The sequence below is a fragment of the Mobula birostris genome, chromosome 15 (assembly GCF_030028105.1).
Source record: "Mobula birostris isolate sMobBir1 chromosome 15, sMobBir1.hap1, whole genome shotgun sequence".
In the NCBI taxonomy this organism is placed as follows: Eukaryota; Metazoa; Chordata; class Chondrichthyes; order Myliobatiformes; family Myliobatidae; genus Mobula; species Mobula birostris.
Window position 1 is genome coordinate 18109972 of NC_092384.1, and position 22532 is coordinate 18132503.

At 41.5% G+C, this 22532-nt stretch overlaps 1 protein-coding gene across 4 annotated transcripts in view; it reads left to right on the top strand.

Moving 5' to 3' along the window:
• Positions 1 to 1312: 1312 nt before the first annotated feature.
• The window catches only part of pdpr (pyruvate dehydrogenase phosphatase regulatory subunit), a 57668-nt gene continuing 36448 nt past the window's right edge, over positions 1313 to 22532 (top strand). The window contains exons 1-8 of one of the 4 annotated variants that reach the window (XM_072279382.1): positions 1313 to 1450; positions 2565 to 2862; positions 11301 to 11434; positions 11816 to 11897; positions 12978 to 13141; positions 15433 to 15554; positions 16457 to 16574; positions 21574 to 21723. In XM_072279382.1, coding sequence (XP_072135483.1) covers positions 2600 to 2862; positions 11301 to 11434; positions 11816 to 11897; positions 12978 to 13141; positions 15433 to 15554; positions 16457 to 16574; positions 21574 to 21723 — 1033 coding nt within the window. In that variant the 5' untranslated portion in view covers positions 1313 to 1450; positions 2565 to 2599. Of the gene's footprint in view, positions 1451 to 1506; positions 1655 to 2564; positions 2863 to 11300; positions 11435 to 11815; positions 11898 to 12977; positions 13142 to 15432; positions 15555 to 16456; positions 16575 to 21573; positions 21724 to 22532 lie in introns of those variants that run through there. The other 3 variants (XM_072279383.1, XM_072279384.1, XM_072279385.1) reach the window with 3 other exon arrangements.

The following is a 22532-nucleotide window of genomic DNA, read 5'->3' on the forward strand; positions in this document are numbered from 1 at the left end:
CTTCCACAGCCAAGTCATTGGCTATTAATTCCACAGATTCACTACCCTCTGGCTGAAGAAACCCCTAATCTCTGTTCTAAATGGATGTCCCTCTATTACGAGGCTGTGTCCTCTGGTCCTAAACTCACTATAGGAAACATCCTCTCTACATGCACTCTGTCCAGACCTTTCAATATTAGATAGATTTCAATGGAGTTCCACTCATTCTTCTGAACTCCAGCAAGTACAGGCCCAGAGCCATCAAACACTTCTCATATGTTAATCCTTACGTTTCCTGGAATTATTCTTGTGAATCTCCTCTGGACCCTCTCTAATGCCAGCACATCTTTAGATAAGGGGCCCAAACTGCTCCCAGTGCTCTCGTGTGTCATCTGACTAATGCCTTATGAAACCTCAGCACTGCATTCCTTACACTGGTATTTTAGTCGTCTTGAAATGAATGCTAACATTGCATTTGACTTCCTTATCCCCAACTCAACCTGCAAGTTCATCTTTAGGGAATCCTGCACAAGACTTCCAAGTCCCTTTGTACCTCTGATTTTTGAATTTTCTCCCCGTTTAGAAAATAACTAGCCCCTTTATTCCTTCTACCAAAGTGCATGTCCATACCCTATTTCATCTGCCATATCTTTACCCATTCTCCCAAACTGACTCCTTGCTTCCTCGACACTACGTGCCCCTTCACCTACCTTTGTATCGTCTGCAAACTTGGCCACAAAAACCTAAAATTTTGTCATCCAAATCATTCACATATAACGTGAAAAGAAGCGGTCCTAATACTAACCCCTGCGGAACACCACCACTCACCGGCAACCAACCAGAAAGTTCCACCTTATTCCCTAAATTGAGAGTATGCATAAATCGAAACTGAAATATGTACTAGTATGCCGCCTCCCAAACTACTGCCCAAAAACCCTTTCCATCTCCCTAACTGTAGCAGAGTCTTCAGATCCCACACTAGATTTATCAGAAATGGAGCAGAAAGAAGTCATGGTCTCCAAGAAAATGCCTTACCTGAACAAAAAGAGAAGATACTGGAAGAGGTTAGCAATGAGGAGCGAAAGAATTGAGGTCAATGCCCTTCTATAGAGCAGCCAAGGTTTCTCTGTCTATGAATGTTGCCTCACCTATGAATCTTTCATTCATTTTCTCTCTTACAAGTTTTCAACATCAGCTTTCTGTTTCAAGTCCCCTTTCACACTTTAGCTCAACCTGCCTATCATCTCAGCCGGAGGCGGAGAAAGGGATGGGATTCTCCATCCACAGTGCACGCCGCGCTGTTGGGGCGGGGCCTGCGTGGTTACGTCAGGAGTCATGCGGCGTGAGGTTGAAGCCGACGGGAAATGTTGAGGGTGAAGTCGCGGTGGAACAGGTCATGTAGTGGCGACGAGATTGGGGGTGGAAACGAGGCCTGTCTGCTCGCTCTTGGGTGGCCCAGCTTGGTCCACGGGTAAGTGAAGGGTGGTGTGGAGGGCGCCGGGCGGGGCTGGAGTGAATGACAGCGTCGAGAGGGCCGGGCCGGGCCCCTGGTCGCTATGGCTGTGGGTCCTGAGGCAGGATGCAGTGGGTCCGGGTGGTGGAAAGAGTGCAATGGAAGTCGGTAACTGTGAATTGAGAGGCACAATGCCATCGGTTCGGAGCAGGAATTTTAAAGGTTAGTCACTTCTAAGTCTCTCAAAGCTCCCATGGCCGCGCCCCCCTCTCTCTTCTCCTGCTTCTTGCTACAGAGAACGTCCCGCATATGTTAATCCTTTCGTTTCCTGGAATTATTCTTGTGTCATTCCCGTTCCCCACAACCTTTCTGTTGACAGTGAACTCCTTTGATCAATCTGTCACCTGCCACAAGTTTGGTTCGATTCTAACCTTTGTAAGATAAGTGCAGCTTTATGTTGGTTTGGCACGTCATGTTTTACTTTTTATGGGTTCTGGAAATTTGTGATAAAGGCAAAAAAAAAAAACTGGAGGTACTCAATAATTCGGACAGCCTCTGTGAAGAGAGGGAAAAATCAGCAGTTCTATCTGAAATGTTTACTGGGAAACTTAGCAGGCCATGCAGAGTCCATGGAATGAGAACCAGTTAACATTTCAAGCCTGGAAGAATAATCTTTCATCTGAAATATTAATATGTATTTATGCACATTTTAATCCACATCCATACTTTAATCTCTAAGTTTATTTTGAAATAGATTTTTATTGTTATAATTATTGAATATTTTTGTTGTTGGGGTAGGGTTCTGAGTTGGATGATCAGCCATGATCATAATGAATGGCGGTGCAGGCTCGAAGGGCCGAATGGCCTACTCCTGCACCTATTTTCTATGTTTCTATGATCTGCCAACACACCACAGCAAATTCCTAATGCATGTAAATGTACGTATACTGAATTAAGTTGATCTATGACTGTTTTTCCTCCCACAGATGTTTCCTGAGCTAAATATTTTTTCCAGCATTTTCTGTTTATTTTTTACATTTTCAACATCTATAGTTTTTTTTAAAATTTGATTTTCATGGAATATTTTCTCTATTATTTAAATGCAAGTTTTTTCTTGAAAATTGCCTTTCAGATATAAGTGTACAGCAATCTATCTCTCACTGAACAATGAGGAACTGTTCTGTGGCAAGATGGAGCTGCCTCCTGCCTGAGATGTTTCCCCGCCTGATATCAGATGTTGTCCGGCCCTTGCAGTACCACTTGTCAAGCAAGTGCCAGAGGAGCAGCTCGACTGCACCCGAGTCAAGCGTGAGGCCGTTGCCTAGTCAGGCCCATGTGGTGATCTGTGGTGGAGGGATTGTAGGGTCTTCGGTGGCGTATCACCTCTCCAAGCTCGGGTGGAATGATGTTGTGTTGCTGGAGCAAGGACGGTAAGAAAAGAAAGTGCAGCTGTCCAAACTGTTAAAAAAAAGATCTTTTGGTACCTGCTGATGGGAAGGTAATGTAGAGTCATGTAATGCTTATGCAAGGGAAAGGCACTGACCAAAGTCTAAGGTAAATCGAAGTACTTGTATGTCACCATTTATTACCCTGAGATTCATTTTCTTGCCAGCATTCATAGTAGAACAAAAATAAAATAGAATCAATAATAGAATTCTGATACAATTAAAATGGGAAAATGTAAACAAAGCGTATGATTTGCCTTCTGTTTCAGTATTATTACGCTATTTTAAAATTGCCATTATCTTTTGTTTAATATATAAGGAACACTGCAGGTGTATAAATCATGTAAAGTAGTCTCCTAATCAGAATATTGGGTATGATGCCTCATTTGGGCAGAGGAAGCTAATTTGAATCTGGCAGGAAGGGAGCATATAAACCAAGTTACTGTTTCATTACATCTCACTGAGCGTGTGGACATTCGGTAGGTGAAGTCTGAATTAGACTGCCTATGATGTCTCCTGTGGTGAAATAAAATTTTCCAGGACCGTAATTTATTCATGAAATTTAAATTGCATACTACAGTACAAAATTTGCAGTTTAAGACAGAACATTCTGTCTACAAGACGTTTCTGTGTTCACCCCACGAACATCTAGGTTTCTTCCCACATTCAAAGATGTACTGGTTAATTGGTCATTATAAATTGCCCTGTGATTAGGTTGAGGTTAAATAGGTCGGTTACTGGGTGGTGCAGCTCGTTAGGTCAGAAGGGCCTGTTCTGCACTGTATCTCTATGTAAATAAAAATTATGTGCATAATACACATATTGACTTAACAGCATTTTTTCTCTTACATAGTTTCCATGATTAACTTGCCTGAGCAGTTTTTACAGTAGTGCTAAGTCTCCTTGGTGTACATTGATGTGATGGCCTTCAACTGTAACACACTGCAGTCATATTTCACCATTCACTGTTATATTTGCTTATAAAATTTTCATTAAGAAATAGGAGCAGGAGTAGGCCATCTGGCCCGTTGAGCCTGCTTTGCCATTCAATAAGATCATGGCTGATCGGGCCATGGATTCATCTCCACCTACCTGCCTGTTCCCATAACCCTTAATTCCCCTACTATGCATAACTCTAACCAACCTTGTCTTAAGTAAATTTACTGAGGTACCCTCCACTGCTTCATTGGGCAGAGAATTCCACAGATTCACCACTCTTTAGGAAAAAAGTTCCTCCTCATCTCTGTCCTAAATTTACTCCCCCAAATTTTGAGGCAATATCCCCTAGTTCTAGTCTAACCTACCAGTGGAAACAACTTTCCTGCCTCTATCTTATCTATCCCTTTCATAATTTTATATGTTTCTATAAGATCTCTCATTCTTCTGATTTCCAGCGAGTACAGTCCAAGGTGACTCATAGTCTAACCCCCTCATCTCTGGAATCAACCTGGTGAACCTCCTCTGCACCGTCTCCAAAGCCAGTATATCCTTCAAGTAAGGAGACCAGAACTGCATGCAATACTCCAAGTGCAGCCTCACCAGTACCCTGTACATTTGCAGCATAACCTCCCTGCTCTTAAATTCAATCCCTCTAGCAATAAAGGCCAACATTCCATTTGCCTTGTTGATAGCCTGCAGCTCCTGCAAACCAATGTTTTGCGATTCATGCACAAGCTCTCCCAAGTCCTTCTGTACAGCAGCATACTGCAATCTTTTACCATTTAAATAATAGTTTGATCTTCCCTCATATTTACCAACATCTGACAGACCCTTAACCTAGCTGTATCTTTCTGCAGACTGTCTGTGTCCTCTGCACAATTTGCTTTTCCAGTCAGTTTAGTGTCATCAGCAAACTTGGATACACTCACTTCCAAATTGTTAATGTATATTGTGAGCAGTTGCCGGCCCAGCACCGACCCCTACAGCACACCACTCATCGCAGATTGCCACCAAAGAAACACACATGTATTCCGACTCTGCTTTCTATTAGTTATCCAATCCTCTATCCATGCTAATACATCACCCCCAGCTCTATGCATCCTTATCTTATGGATGTCTTTTATGTGGCACCTTATCAAATGCCTTCTGGAAATCCAAGTAAGTAAAGTCCATCCGTTCCCCTCTAAACACTGCACTTGTTATTTTCTCAAAGAACTCCAGTAAGTTTGTCAGACAGGACCTGCCTTTGCTGAATCCATGCTGTGTCTACCTGATGGATCCATTTCTTTCTAGGTGCCTCACTATCTCTTCTTTAATGATAGCTTCAAGCATTTTCCCAACTACAGATGTTAAACTAACTGGCCTATGATTACCTGCCTTCATCCTTTTTGAACAGTGGCATGGCATTCGCTGCCTTCTGATCACCAGGACCTGCCCAGAGTCCAGAGAATTTTGGTAAATTATCACCAAAGCCTCAACTATAAACTCTGCCATGTTTTTCAGTACCCTTGGATGTATTCCATAGACTTGTCTATCTTTAGGCCCACAAGTTTGTTCAGCACTACCTCTTTAGTGATGGTTGTTGTTTCAAGGTTCTCACCTCCTATCGCGTCCATATCATCTCTCTTCAACATGTTAGATGTGTCCTACACCTTGAATGAAATCAGTGTGTCATCAAGTTTTCATTTTGCATAATTCTATAATCAATAATTCAGAGAGGAATGTATGAGGGTCTGTATGTGGGGGCAATTGTGACCCTTTCTCAAAGCCTTTCTGGCAGCTGTACCAAACTCCAGGGATTAGAGAGGCCAAGATTGTCCAGGCTACATGTTTGCTTTTGGTTCCATTCAACTGAAGTTATTGTGGACTTCAGGCATGCTAGGAGCCACACTCATCTCCCCATCCACATCAACAGAGCTGTAGTGGAGCGTGTATCAAGCTTCAAATTCCTTGGTGTCCACATTTCTGATGATCTCACCTGGTCCCTGAGCACCTCTATCCTGATCAAAAAGGCGCAATATTGCCTTTATTTCCTATGGAGCATCAAGAAAGCTCATCTCCGTCCCAGGATACTGACGGACTTTTACCGCTGTACCATTGAGAGCATACTCACCAGCTGCATCTCAGTGTGGTATGGCAATTGTCCCGTATCGGACCGCAAAGCAGGTGGTGAAAACTGCCCAGCGGATTATCGGCACCCAATTGCCCACCATTGAGAACATCTACCATAAACGCTGCCTGGGCAGGGCGAAAAGCATTATCAAGGATGCATTTCACCCTAACCATGGAATTTTTACTCTCCTCCCACCCGGTAGGCGCTACAGGAGCCTCCGCTCCCGCGCCAGCAGACTCAGGAAGAGCTTCTTCCCTGAGCCTGTGACTGCTAAACCTCACATCACAGCGCTAAGCAGTATTGCACCCATATTGTATTGTCTCAGTACTTTTATATTTGTGTGCACTTTTTATTCACTGTTATTTTGTAAATAATACTATTCTTTTGCACTTCTGGTCAAATGCTAATTGCATTTCATTGACTTTGTATCTGTACTCGGCACAATGACAATAAAGTTGAATCTAATCTAATTTGCCTGAAGGATTGTAAACACAGGAAGGTGAATGAGGGGGGTTGGAGAGAACCTCCACTTTCCTGACCCCTCCCTCAAAAATACTTGTATTGTGCAACAGTGCAAGGGGATTGCCAGCTTAGTAAGAATGTGGATTCTGGCTAACATCATCTGCCTCACATTCTTTCCCTACCTTCCTTCATCCAGTGATGATGCTGTCGTTTTTATTTCTCATACGATTTGACTTTGAAATAAAACAGAAAGTGCTGGTAAAGCCCAGCAAGTGAGGTGGTAACTAGAAAGGGAAATGGAGTTCATGTTTCACATCCAAGACCCTTTGCCTATGAATAGTGTTTCTCTGCATAGGTGCTGCCTGACCTGCTGAGTACATCTGGTGTTTTGTGTTTCTATTTCAAATTTTCTGTATCTGCAGTTTTTTTTACATTTTCACTGGGTTATTTGAGATTCTTAAGCTGAACAATGCATTGTAACCATGACCTATTATTGTTTGTGTATTTTGATCAAGCGGTATGGTAAATTTATTGCTAAGCTAACAAAGAAGCTTTTATATTGAGCAAGCTAATTGTGGCACATTTGTCTAAACTCATTATACTAATAAACTATATTATACTAATACAGTGCATGCACAATGTAATTTTGTTTGGAACCTGTCAAGACCATTATTGGAAGGCAATATTTTGGTAGGGTTCAATGACAGTAATAAATTCTTTGGTTTCACAGTTCCATATTGTAGCAGCTGTACTAAGTGATGAGGGCTAAACTTAATCAAGAATAAACATGGAATAGATACAGGTCATTAGCATCAACTTGTGAATTAGTATATAGGTTTATGAGCCGCTGGTCTGATTAATTTCAAAGTTCCTTGGTAAAGTTGGCACTGAGTTTCTAAGATCCACTGTCAACTAAAGTTCAAATTTGAACCAGAAATATCTAGCTGCTCACTGACTTTGTGTGTGAATGTTGACAAGTGTTTTAATTGAATTAGTGGGATAAGAACAAAATAAATAGGAGCTGCAGTAGGCCATTTGGCCCATTAAGCCTGCTCTACCATTCAATAAGATCATGACTCATTTGGCTGTCCACTCACCTCCGCCTACCTGTCTTTGCCCCGCAGCCTCTTTTGCAAATCCCTCTGCTACGCAAAAATATATCAAACTGTATCTTAAATATATTTAATGGGCTTGCCTCTACTGCTTCCCAGGGCAAAAAAAATTCCACAGATTCACTACTCTCCAAGGAAATCAGTTTTTTCTTATTTACGTCCTAAATCTATTCCTGCGAACCTTGAGGCCATATCCTTTAGTTCTGGACTCAATGGTGGGAACAACTTTCTGACCTCTTTCTCATTTATCATTTTCATAATTTTATGTTTCTATAAGACCCCCTCTTATTCTTCTGAATTCCAGGGAGTATAACCTCAGGCAACTCAATCTCTCCTGCTAGGCTAACCTTTTCACCTCCAGAATCAACCTTGTGAACCTCCTCTGCACTGCCTCCAAAGTTAGTATGTATTTTATTATGTAAGGAGACCAGAACTATATTTCTGATGTGGCCCCTGCACAGTTTCTGCATACTGTAATCTCTCTAGGAATGAAGGCCAACGTTCCATTTCAGAATCAGGTTTATTATCACCTGCATGTGTCGTGAAATTTGTTAACTTAGCAGCAGCAGCTGTTCAATGCAATACATAATATAGAAGAAGAAAAAAAGAAGTAAATAAAGTATACGTATATTGAATAGATTAAAAATCATGCAAAAAACAAATAATATTAAAAAAAAGTGAGGTAGTGTCCAAGGGTTCAATGTCTATTTAGGAATCAGATGGCAGAGGGGAAGAAGCTGTTCCTGAATTGCTGAGTGTGTGCCTTCAGGCTTCAGTACCCCCTACCTCATGGTAATAGAGAGAAAAGGGCATGCCCTGGGTGCTAGAGGTCCTTAATAATGGATGCCGCCTTTCTGAGACACCACTCCTTAAAGATATCCTGGGTACTTTGTAGGCTAGTACCCAAGATGGAGCTGACTAAATTTACAACACTCTGCAGCTTCTTTCGGTCCTGTGCAGTAGCCCCTCCCATACCAGACAGTGATGCAGCCTGTCAGAATGCCTTCCACGATATATCTACTTTTACTTTATACTTTATTGGCGCCAAACAATTGAGACTAGAGCGTACAATCATCACAGCGATATTTGATTCTGCTCTTTGTGCTCCCTGGAGTACAAATGGATAGTAAATATTAAAAATTTAAATTATAAATCATAAATAGAAAATAGAAAAGGGAAAGTAAGGTGGTGCAAAAAAACCGATAGGCCGGTCCGGATATTTGGAGGGTATGGCCCAGATCCGGGTCAGGATCTGTTCAGCAGTCTTATCACAGTTGGAAAGAAGCCGTTCCCAAATCTGGCTGTACGAGTCGTCAAGCTCCTGAGCCTTCTCCCGGAGGGAAGAGGGACGAAAAGTGTGTTGGCTGGGTGGGTAGTGTCCTTGATTATCTTGGCAGTGCTGCTCCGACAGCGTGCGGTGTAAAGTGAGTCCAAGGATGGAAGATTGGTTTGTGTGATGTGCTGGGCTGTGTTCACAATCTTCTGCAGCTTTTTCTATAGAAGGTTCTGAGTGTATTTGTTGCCATGCCAAATCTCTTCAAACTCCTAATGAAGTATAGCCACTGTCTTACCTTCTTTATAACTGCATCGATGTGTTGGGACCAGGTTAGATCCTCAGAGATTTTGACACCCAGGAACTTGAAACTGCTCACTGTCTCCATTTCTGATCCCTCCATGAGGATTGGTACGTGTTCTTTCGTCTTACCCTTCCTGAAGTCCACAATCAGCCCTTTTGAATTACTGACGTTGAGTGTCAGGTTGTTGCTGTGACAGCACTCTACTAGTTGACATATTTCATTATACACCCTCTCGTCACCACCTGAGATTCTACCAACAATCATCAGCAAATTTATAGATGGTATTTGAGCTATGCCTAGCTACACAGTCATGGGTATAGAAAGAGTAGAGCAGTGGGTTAAGCACACACCCCTGAAGTGCACCAGTGTTGATCGTCAGTGAGGAGGAGATGTTATCACCAATCCGCACAGACTGTGGTTTTAGGCAACCAATTTCACCTGCATACCAACCTTTTGTGATTCATGTACAAGTCCCTCTGCAGAACAGCGTGCTGCAATCTTTCACCATTTAAATAATCTGATCTTCTATTTTTTTCCTTCTAAAGTGGATGACCTCATATTTACCAGTGTTACCATCCATCTGCCAGAACCATGCCCACTCATTTAATCTATCTCTGCAGACTTTACTTACCCTTCTCATCCTCGAAACAATTTTCTTTTCCACTCAATCTGGTTTCATCAGCAAACTTAGATCTGCTACAATTGGTCCCTTCTTCCAAATTGCTAATGTATATCTTGAGCAGTTGCTTGCCCAGCATCAGTCCATGCTTGTCATTGTCTGCCAACACCCATTTATCCCAACTCAGCACCTCTGTAGATTAACAGATCCTCTATCCATGCTAATGCATTATTCCCAACTCCATGCTTCCTTATCTTACATAAGTTTTTTATGCGGCACCTTATCAAATGCCTTCTGGAAATCCAAGTTCATCACATCCATCTGTTTCCCACTATCCACTGTCCTTATTATATCCTCAAAGAACCTTAATTTGTCAAACAGGACCTGTCTATCATTCATGAATCTCTACCTCTTCCTTGAGATGCTGCCTGGCCTACTGCGTTCACCAGCAAATTTTATGTGTGTTGATTCATGAATCCATGCTGTCTGCCGGATGTTTCACTATTGCTTCCTTAAAGATAGCTTCAAGCAGTTTCCCGACTTCAGATGTGAAGTTATATGACCTTTAGCTGTCCACCTTTTGCTTGCAGCAGTTTTTTAAACAGTGGTATGACATTCACTGTCTTCCAATCCATTGGGGTCTGTCCAGAGTCCAGAGAATTTTCGTATATCATCACAAACGTCTTTACTATAACTGCCATTTCTTTCAGTACCCTGGGATGCATCCTATTAATCACACTCCCCAGGTGCAGTTCATTGCCCCAAAAATCTGAAACATTCCCTCCTGCATGACTGCTCACATACATACTGTTCGGGTCAAATTTGACAGCAGTAAAAACACCCTAAATGCCATTTTTTAAAACCGAAATTTGATGACCCAAAATGCGCAAAAATGAAAATATTTAAAAATGTTATACTTTTGTACAGGTGCTACAAATTTTTGTACATTGAAGCTGTTCCGGGTCAAATTTGACCCGTATCTATTGAAATGGATTTTAGATCTCTGAAGCATTAATTAAGGATTAATCACCCATTTATTAATGTCAGATAGGCTATTTGTACATTCTAAATAGATCTGTGGTTCAAAATTTGGTATAGCCACTCGTTATGAGGGGATTCTTGGGCTGGGTCAAAATTGACCCGGACCATACTGTGAAGGTATAGAACATGAACAGGTTGTCTGGATGAACTATGCTGCCGTTCCTACTCTGACTAGCATGGTGCACAGGTAGCAATCCTGAGATTATTACCTTTTGAGGTCCTTTTAATTTCTCTCCTAACTCCCTAAATTTGGCCTATAGAACTTCCTCCCAATTTTTTTCCCCCCTTAACTGTACCTTTGTGCACCACGACTACTGGGATCTAGTTGGTCAATGGGATGCATATCCCCATATTTATTTCCGTTAATATCTTTATTTTGCTGCTTTATGTTTCAATTAATGAAGATATTTTCAGACAATGTGCTGTATAGAGCTGTGCATGATTAGCCTCATTGTGTTTTAAGCATGGTTTGGGAGGAGATGGGAGTAATGGATGATCCTCAGCCAGCCTGTGTTCCTTTGGCATTTCACTGAGACGTCATTGTTTTTTAATGTTGGCAGGTTAGCTGGAGGAACTACCCGTCTTTGTGGTGGCATTGTAAGCACTGTCAAGCATATTGGCATAGAAACCCTGATGGCAGACTATTCAAATAAACTTTATCAGCATTTGGCACAAGAAACTGGCATCGACACCGGTAAGACTTTTTTGGCATTTTTGAAGATAGATACATGTGCAATATTTATGATGCCAGGTACTTAGATAGGGAAGGCATAGATGATACAGGCCGAATACAGCATGGAAAGGCATCACGCTTAGTGTGGACAAGGTTGGCTGAAAGACCTATTTTTATGCTGTATATTATCCTTTACGATTATATAGCGTCAGATGCCTGTTGTGCTTCTGCTAACATTGTTCAAGTATGTTACTGGGGAGTGGTTGCAATGTTTCTTTTTAACGCCTCCTGTGTTTATTTGCTCTCAATGTTTACTTTCGTGAGGACTGGTTACAAGGTTCCTGTTACAGTGAGTGTGTGCAGAATTGTAGCTTCAAACTGATCTTTATTTGCCTTTGCCAGGTTATGTGCAAACTGGATCAATCTCACTAGCTCAGACACAGGATCGACTTATCTCATTGCGCCGTCTTGTTTCCCGATTACAGTAAGTAAAAACAAATTGCAGATTGCTTAATATACTTGTATGTCCTGTAAGAGCATATAATGGTAATAATCATGCAGGCAGAATACCTCATAAAGTGCCTACATTGTGATCATTGGCAGGGCTACTATTAACAGCTGACTAAACGGTGGATGCAGTACAATTTAGAGCATTAATCCAATCAGAGCTTTACAGTTGGGTTGCAAGAATTTTAAAATGGATCCACCTGATCAAAATATGGGTGGATTACATTGAAACAGGAAAACCTGATTTTTGGTGATAATTGCATACCTTTGCATGGCCTGCTGTTAAAAGCTCTGTGTTCACCAGTTAATTCAATAGACTTTGTTTAGAGACTCAGCTTTGTAGACACAGCGGAGATCAGATCATTATAGGAAAATACATGAATACCTTATCATTGAATGTAGATTCTAAATTGTACACTAAATGTAACCATAACACTCCTTTCCAAAGAGCATCATTTATTCATTGGCCTGCATTGTGTACACCGCCATCAAGGGTGGATCTAGTATTAATTTCTGAAAACTCGTGTGGGGAGCAACTCCTATCTTCATTACCAAATTCCTCTTGGTTCTGGCTGCAGTGAAGCTGGATATTTCCCCTTGGAGTGGAGAGAGGATAATGTGTACAAATCTCATCACTGTCATGTACCTAAAGACCAGTGAATGGGAGTGCCAGTGGACCAGCGGATAGGACTGGCAATGAGCAGACCAATTGTCCTCTCTCCCGAGCATAATGTGATATACTGTATGTCAGTGAGAGAATTCAAGAGCAGTGGCTAACAGAACTGACTGATCTTCTGAGGTTTGATTAGTTCTCTGATAAGCAGTTCAACAGATCCTGTTAGTCCAAGAGTTTGTTGTAAAAAGTCTTCTGTGAATGACATTCACACATTAATTATGTGTTCACATTAGTTAAAAGTTAATTCAGCAAAATGTGATAGTCCATCATAGTAAGTCCTATACAATTATATGCGTAGAACACAGTAATTTGCTCAATGTCTTTTAGGTATGTGTGTTGCTTGTTGGAAGTGTTAAATGTGTCATTCATGTATGTTGTCAGGGTTATGGGAATTGCCTGTGACATCATCAGTCCAAAGCAAGTAGCACAACTACACCATCTAGTGAACATCCATGACCTGGTTGGAGCAATGCATGTCCCAGGGGATGCTGTCATCTCACCACCAGATGTTGCTCAGGCACTGGCAAGAGTTGCTGTAAACAGTGGTGGGTTTACAAATCATTTCAATTTGATTATTTTCTAATGATGAGTGATGCAATTCAGCTTATTTTATTAATGACTTGATTTCTAGACAATGGGTTATCTTTCTTGCCTCTGGTATTAAGCATGTTTTTTTATTTTTAATAAATCTCCCTCAGGTAAATATTAGATTGCATCCCTACCTTATGAACCCGAGTTCAAAGTTAACCACAGTTATTACTCAAGAGCTACTACTCTTGATGGGTGGGTTGCTCCGCTGTCCACCCTCTACTCTGCCCACCCTCAAACACATTGCTATCATCAACTCCAATATTTGTTTCTACAATTTACAAATTCCCTCCCTCCCTCTAATTTTCTTGATTGTTGGAATGCGTTAATATAAATTTTCTGCTTTGGTTCTGACCTCTGACTTTGATCATCACTGGCTTTACCTGCTAGGAATGTTGTGGAATTTCCTCCCTAAATCTCTCTCTCTTTCAGAACTCAGCATGGTAGACCATACATTAGTAAGGAAAGCGAAGGTGAAATACAGAAGTATTTTTGCAAGAAAAACCAAAGCAGATTGTATAAACTCTATGGATAAGGAAAATTTAAGCAGAAGTATCTGGCACTCTGAGGCAAGGAAAATTGCGTATATTTTAAAATGAGGAAATAGGCGAAGAGTGAAACAAATATTTTGTCTGCTGATGCAGATCTGGAAAATCTTGCAATAGTGTAGAACAATCAATCTAGAATGAAAGAAGAACTGAAGGAAATAAAAATTAGTTAAAAATAACTGAAGAAATGAATAGGATTGAAAGCCAGTAAATCCCCAGGGGAGGGGAGGGAGAGAGAGATAGATATGATATGGTAGGTATAGATATTGGATGTACTGTGTGTCATCTTTCAAAATTCCAGAGGTCTGACTGCAGTTTCCAAACATTGGAAGAAAGTAAATACAAGTCCATTATTTAACAAAGAAGGGAATGAAAATATGAATATGTAGATCATTAAGATGACATTAATTGTAGGGAGTGCTGAAATTGGGGGAGTGGTAACAGAGTACTTGTAGGTAAATGGGATTGGGCAGGGGCAATTGAAGCAAATGCAGTAATTCTGAAAAATACACCATACCAGAAGCACGGATAAGTGAATGGAGAATTGTATTTGACAGGCATGTCTATATGTTTTGAGGTTGTAACAGGGTAGATATGATGTACTTGGACTCAGTAGGCCTTCAGTAAACTGCCACCTGAGGTTTATATGAAGACTTAAATAACATGGGGTTTGGATTAATATTCCTCTGTGTATAGGGGATTGGTGAGTGGATGTAAAGGTTAATGAATGAGAATAAATGGGTCATTTTGGGGTTGGGAGTCTATGATGAGGAAAGATGCTGCAAAGCCTTTGTGTTGGAACCCTAACTGCAGACAGGTGACCCCACCGTTACTCAGGGTTGTGTTCCCAGAAGATGGTCCATACTGCAGGGATATCCCCCCTAATGTAAAGCCACATCATCTGCGAATGCATCAAGAAATGAAAGATGAAAATTGTTTATGTATATATTTTTTCACATACATTCCATGAGAACTAATTTTATTCCTTATATCAAATTTTTGTGTTGTGATTTGTGAATTCTAAGAGCAAATTTCCATTTTCTGAGCAGCCATAATGCAGGGGTTCCTATACGATCCACTGTGGGTGATTTGAACAAGTCCAAGTAAAGAGAATAACCAAGCTTACTGGTGATTTTAGTGGTTATGGGGGAACTGCAGAGTAGCTTCAAGGATATACAGATAGTCTAAGTGAATATGACAAATGCAATATGATATTTAATAAAAACAGTTAATTGTGAGGCCATGTAGTTTGGTAGAAAAGTAGAAAGATGAATTATGTTGAGAGATTGTAAGGTTTTGTTGTTCAGAGGGATTTAAGTGTCCTTGTACATGAAGCAGTGAAAGTTGATATGCAGGTAAAGCAAGACATTAGGAAAATAAACAATACATTGACTGCACAAGTGGAGATGTCTTACTGCAGTTTTATAGTACCGCAGCTGGAATAATGCACTCAGTCTGGCCTCCCCAAACAAGGACAGTTACACTTTCAAGAGTGTGATCAATAGATTTTGGAGTATCAGGGAAATGGTGGGATAAGGAGTTAGTGCAGAAAAGTGACAGTGAAAGAGAAGACCATTTGTTATCATGTCTACAGAAGGAGCAGACATGACCAGCTGAGTGGCCTGCTCCTGCTTTTACTTGGAACTTAAATTGGTGAAATGTGAGATCTGGTTTTTCATTTAACCTGTTATGTAATTCAGGTGTCAAGATATATGAAGGCACCAGTGTCAATCGTGTGATGGTCGAGGATGGTCATGTAACTGGAGTAGAAACTGACAGAGGGCACTTAGAGTGTGAATTCTTTGTGAATTGTGCAGGCCAGGTAAGCGAACTGGACCAGCTGTAGGTCTGTGTGATACTATCTGTTTTCTACTCCTGACTGCAATTCAGTCTGTGCTTTCCCGTGCCATCTGGAAACCAAGGGAATTAACATGGAGCACATTTCAATGGTGGCTGTAAGCCAACACAACCTTTTAAAGTTTCTTTTAATTAATATAAATCTCTCACCAGGTCATTTAATTTGTAGGGGTTGTTGAATATTTTTATAATTTGAGTTAAATGCTGTGGTTTAACTACACGTTGCTGTTGGTTGGCCAATGTTTTTATTAAAATAAATTGCTGGGCAGCTGCATTTCTGACCTTTGCACCATTCAGGTTATGAACAGTTCTCAGAACAGAACGCTAATGTAACCTGGGGCAGATCTGTGAAGATTCCTGAGTTTTCTACACCTTTACCTTTAAAATTTTAAATGCAGTTGCTTTTATTGATGTGAAGTAGCTTGAAGATGTGTATTGATAGTGGCCTTTAGTGCCTGGGAGACCAACCTGAGCTCATGGTGCAGATGCTTCAAGGATTAAAGGTTAAGTGTTACATGGATAGATGGTGGGAGACTCTCCCCTTTATATCTGACTCCCTGTGCTGCAGAATATGACAGATTTGGATTTCACCCTAATTCTCAGTCGTAAATTAAATCATGTACCTAATTCTCAGTTGTAAATTAAATTTTATCATGTACCTAATTTGACTGCAATCAGTGGTGCTCGTGGATTGCTCCATTTGTTAATTGATGTTAGAGCAGTTTGTTTCAATATTAGACTTTGACTTCAACATTAGCATTGGATGTCGAAAAGAGTAAGTTGGCTGAGATACTTGGAGTCTAGCTTTTGTGAGTAAAATGCCTGAAGCTAACATTGTACGGTATTTTTGTCTTTGTCTTTGGCTAGTGGGCGTATGAGCTTGGTTTAGCAAGTGCCGAGCCAGTATCTGTCCCGTTGCATCCCTGTGAGCACTTTTACCTGGTGACACGACCCCTCAAACAGGCACTACCCCTTGACTCGCCAGGTAGGGTGTTAACTTCACATTGTAATTAAATATTCATCCTGTGTGATTTCTTGAAGCTTGTTATCATGTTTCAGGAGACTTGGCCTCCACAGCTGCCTATAGCAACATATTCCACAGATTCACCACTCTGACTAAAGAAATTCCTTCTCGTCTCCATTCGAAAAGGATGTCCCTGTATTCTGAGGTTGCCCTTTGGTCTTAGACTCCCCCACCATAGGAACCATTCTTTCCACATCCACTCGGTATCAAGGCCATTCAACATTTGATAGGTTTCAATGAGGTCACCCTCATTCCTCATTCAGTGAATGCAGGCCCAGAGCCATCAAACGTTCCTCACATGACAAGCCCTTCAATCCCAGAATAATTTTTGTGAGCCTTAAATGTCAGCACATCCTTTCTTAAATAAGGAGCCCAAGCCTGCTCACAATACTCCAAGTGAGGCCTCGCCAGTGCTTTATAAAGCCTCAACATTACATCCTAAGGAGTCATAGAAATATACAGCACATAGTACCCAATTCATCTATGCTGACCAAGTTGTCCAACTTGGCTGATTCAGTTTGCTTGTATTTGGCTCATATTCTTCTAAACTTTTCTTATCCGTGTACCTGTTCAAATGAATTTAAAATGTTGTAATTGTACCCACCTCTACCATTTTATCTGGCAGCTCATTCCATATGCCCCTATATTCTGTCTGTTTTTAAAAAAAATGAAGTTACCCCTCAGGTCTGTTTTAAATATTTTCTCCCTCACTTTCAATATGCTGTTTAGTTTTCGACTCTCCTACTCTGTGGAAAAGACTGAATATTTACCTTACCAATGCCTCTCTTGATTTTACATTCCTCCCCAGTCCATATCCTACACTTCAGGAAAAAAAGCTATGTCCTATCCAGTCTCCCCTCATAAGCTCAAGCTCTTCAGTTCTGGGCGTGGGGGCCAGATCTGAACCAGCCAGCTGGACCGAAAGGCATAATAAGAGTTGAATCAAGTTCTTGTATTTATCAAACCATTGGAATCAACACCTAAGACAAGTACCAACAATTTAACCCAGGAAGACCTAATGGCCAAATGAAAAACATCTTTTCTTTCACTATTTTCTTAAAGGGAAAGGCTAGTTTGTGGTGCTACTGGAGATGAATTCAAAATAACTCTGCTTAAGGTGCTGCAGTCGAAAGTTGAAACATTTTTTGACCTTTCTCGTGCAGTAAAATACCACTGAAGGTCTGTTGCACGGAGGGCATCGCCTTATCTTGGAGCAACCCAAGGAAAGTGGGCTGCTGCCTACTGTAGTGTGAGGAAGGAACAACTCCATAAGAACTTTCTTTTAAAGGAAGTGCTTTCCTTTTTACCTGTAAGGAGTAATTCCAGTTTGAGTTGTTGACAGTGAGGAACAGTCCCAGCTTGTCCAATCTATATTTCACTGATGCATGGTGCATTGTAACACTTGGATTTTTCCTGCTGTGTTAGACAAAAGAGAAACACTTGTATTAGTTGTGGTATTCCTAAAAATAGTCTGCTATTTATTGCCTATTCCTAAGCTCTGAAATATCCTTTATAGAGTAATAGAGTCACACAGTACAAAAACTATTCCTTCAGTCTACCACATCCATGCCAACCATCAATTACCCAATAATCCCGTTTACTAATACCTGGTTTCCAGATTACTGTGCCTTGGTGATTCAAGTGTTAGATGTTGCTTTAATGTTAGGAGAGTACTTGCTTTCACCACCAGTCAGGCAGTGTAATCTGTACTGCAACTACCCTCTGGGTGAAAAGAAGCCTCTCCTGGACCCCCTCTAACCCACTTATCCCGCCTCTTCCCCAAATCCCCCCCCCCATACCTTAATCCTGTTGACGTTAAGTGCGATCAAGTCAACCTTAAGCTGATGTCCTCTAGTTTTTGACACCTATTATGGGGAAAAATTTTCTACTGTCTCCCCTTCCGATAATTATGCATACCTCAATCAGGACCACCTCTAAAAAGAAAACATCCCACCTTGTATCTAATCATAACTAAAACGTTCCATCCCAGGCAAAGTCCTGGTGAATCTCCGTACTTACCCAGTGTAATACAGAAACATAGAAAACCTACAGCACAATACAGGCCCTTCGGCCCACAAAGCTGTGCTGAACATGTCCTTGCCTTAGAAATTACCTAGGATTACCCATAGCCCTCTATTTTTTTAAGCTGCATGTGCCTATCCAAGAGTCTCTTAAAAGATGCTATCGTAACTGCCTCCACCACCGTCACCGGCAGCCTATTCCATGCACTCACCACTCTCTGCATAAAAAAACTTACCCCTGACATCTCCTCTGTACCTACTTCCAAGCACCTTAAAACTGTGCCCTCTCGTGCAAGCCATTTCAGCCCTGGGGAAAAAGCCTCTGACTATCCACAAGATCAATGCGTCTCATCATCTTGTACACCTCTATCAGGTCACTTCTCATCCACTCCAAGGAGAAAAGGCTGAGTTCACTCAACCTATTCTCATATGGCATGATCCCCAATCCAAGCAACATCGTTGTAAATCTCTTCTGCACCCTTTCCACATCCTTCTTGTAGTGAGGCAACCAGAATTGAGCACAGTACTCCAAGTGGGGTCTGATCAGGGTCCTCTATAGCTGCAACATTACCTCTCAGCTCCCAAACTAAATCCTACAATTGATGAAGCCCAATGCACCGTATGCCGCCTTAACCACAGAGTCAACCTGCGCAGCAGCTTTGAGTGTCCTGTGGACTCAGACCCCAAGATCCCTCTGATCCTCCACACTGCAAAGGATGTTACGATTAATACTATATTCTGCCATCATATTTGACCTACCAAAATGAACCACCTCAGTTATTTGGGTTGAGCTTCATCTGCCACTTCTCAGCCCAGTTTTGCATCCTATCAATATTCCGCTGTAACCTCTGACAGTCCTCCACACTACCCACAACACCTCCAACCTTTGTGTCATCAGCATATTTACTAAGCCATCCCTGCACTTCCTCATCCAGGTCATTTATAAAAATCACAAAGAGTAGCGGTCTCAGCACAGATCCCTGAGGCACACCACTGGTCACTGACCACCATGCAGGATATGACCCATCTACAACCACTCTTTGCCTTCTGTGGGCAAGCCAGTTCTGAATCCACAAAGCAATGTCCCCTTGGATCCCATGTGCCTTACTTTCTCAATAAGCCTTGCATGGGGTACCTTGTCAAATGCCTCGCTGAAATCCATATACACTACATGTCATCATCTTCTTCTATAGTTTTGTGACTAGAAATCCACCCTGACCTCAGTTATGGCCTAACTAAACGTTTCATAACCTCCTTATTCTTGTCTTCTATGCTGTGGCTAATGAAGGTTAGCATCTCATAAGCTTCCTTCAACCTTCCTCTGATGCAGCACAGAAACAGGACCCAATTCATTGTATAACTTTTAGTTAGAGTGTTGTTACGTAGGGTGATACATTCAGCATTGAAATAGTTCCTTCATACTTTTAGTTCTATGCTGAGCATCAAATTACCAATTAGATTTCTCCCATTTTTTAAAATCAAATTTGCTCATATTTACAATAACCCCCACAATATATGCAATTTACCCACATGCCTTTATGATGCAGGGAGAGCACGCAAACTCTTGGCTGCCGGAGCTGTGAGACAGCAGCTGTAATAGCTGTGCCATTCATGTGGCTAATTAGATATTTAAATATTTGATGAACAGTTCATCAAATTCCCAATCAGGATGGTGTGTGACATAGAGGGTAACCTGCAGGGGTTGGTGCTTCCATTTTCCTGCTGCAGTTGTGGCTTTTGGAGTCTTTTAGACTGCCTTATGTATATATGTTATATCCATTTTATATTCAGTTTATTGTCATTCAACATGTACACATGTTTACCACCAAATGAAACAATGTTCCTTCAGATCAAGGTGCACAACACAGTACATATAACTCACATACATAACACAAAGTAATATTACTACTAGTAAATTAACAAATAATAAGGTGCATTTAACAACACAAGTTAAAAATGTAAACAGTATAACGCTACTGGTGTTTCATTCATGATGAGACCTGGGTGGTGGCAGGCAGTTTAGTAATTTTAATCCCCAGGGGAAGAAGCTGTTTTAACAGTTCTTGTCCTAATGCTACAGGACCTCCCGGTTGATGGTAGGGGGTCAAAGAGGTTGTTAGATGGATGGGAGGGATAATTGACAATACTGAGGGTCTTGCTTATGCAGCGCTCCTGATAAATATCTGATGGGTAGAAGAGAGACCCCAATGACCCTCTCAGCAATCTTCACAGGACCTGTGGTCAGGTGCCTTACAATGCCCGTTGGTGATGCAGCTGTTCAGGGTACTCAGTGCTCCTGTAAACATTGGTTAGAATGGTGGGGGGAGAGCCTCACTTGCCCCAATCTTCTCAGGAAGTAGATATGCTGCTGTGCTTTCTTGACCAAAGAGGTGGTGTTGGAAGACCAGTTGAGATCATCTGTTAAGTTCACTCTCAGAAACTTGGTGCTTCTAACTCTCTCTGTGCAGGAACTGTGTACATGCAGTAAGGAATGGTCAGCCTCACCTTACTAAAGTCCATAATCATCTCTTTGCTTTTGTACACGTTGAGACTCAAGTTATTGTGCTCATACTATTCTACTAGCCACTCTACCTCCACTCTGTCCTCGCTGATGATGAGGCCAACCACTGTCAATCAATAGACTGACGATTCAGTTTGAACTAAATCGAGCAATGCAGTCATGCATCAGCAGCAGGCTAAGCACACAGCCCTAGGGAGCACCGGTGCTCACCAGACTAGCCACTGTGTCTCTACTATTAAACAAGTTTCTCAACAGCACTGCATAGTAGAAATATGTAATAATGTTCAGGACATTTTTTTCAAAGCTGCCGTTTATGTTGTTGTTTTGCCCAAGTTCTCATCTACACTATTTTAAGTTTTCCCTTCCCCTAACATCCTATGGAGTCTTCTGATCAGCTGTCTTGTTCTTTCTCTTCCAGTGATCGTGGACCTTGACGGTAGGATCTATATCCGCAGCTGGCAGGGTGGCATGCTGTCTGGGGGTTTTGAAAAGAACCCCAAACCTATTTTTACAGAGGGCAGGAACCAACTTGAATTCCAGAACATGCGTGAAGATTGGGATCACTACGGTATATAGCCTGGGATTTGGGGAGTGCTGGGGTGCTGGGAAGTGAGTGGGAGCCAGATGGGCAAGGATAGTGAATGGACAGTCAAACATGCTTGATGTGCGCTTGAGTTGGGCACGTTGAGGTGTGTGTTTGGCAATGCACACAAAATAGTGGAGGAACACAGCTGTCAGGCGGCAATTATATCAGTTTTATAATTTTATGTGCTTATTTAACCCTACTGGAAAAAGATGAAAGTCGTTTATAACTGACGTTTAAACAAAAATCATTAGATTGTCAAGCAGGTGTTAAAAATGTTGACAATTATGCTAAGGGCTTTTTTCAATCTATCAGAGAATGAATGTGCTGCCCACATATTAGGGTTATGTCAAAGTAGGAGTAGGACAATAGGTATTTCTTCCTCTGTTCAACACGATCCTATTGGATATTCCAGCTCTCTGTCATTACCCCATACTCCTGATTTCCCTCGTATTCAAACTGATGCTTTCTGTCTTGTGTACTAAGCAGATAAGCCACCATAGGTCTCTTGAACAGAGAATTCCAGAGGTTCACTTCCAAGGAGGCCTAACCTTCTCTCATTGCGAAAGCTCCATCGCCACCATCCCCCATCCCATGAGTCAATCAGGGTATTGGGTCCATGACAATTCAGAGAACAATCCCATCAGTCCCATTCCCTGTTTTAATGAATTCTCTCTTCTCTCTCCATCAGTCCTTGATTCTCTTGTTCCCACCTACAATAGAGGGTAATTAACCTACCTAATGGCAAATCTTAAGGACGTGAGAGGAAAACCATGTGGTTGTAAGGACAATTT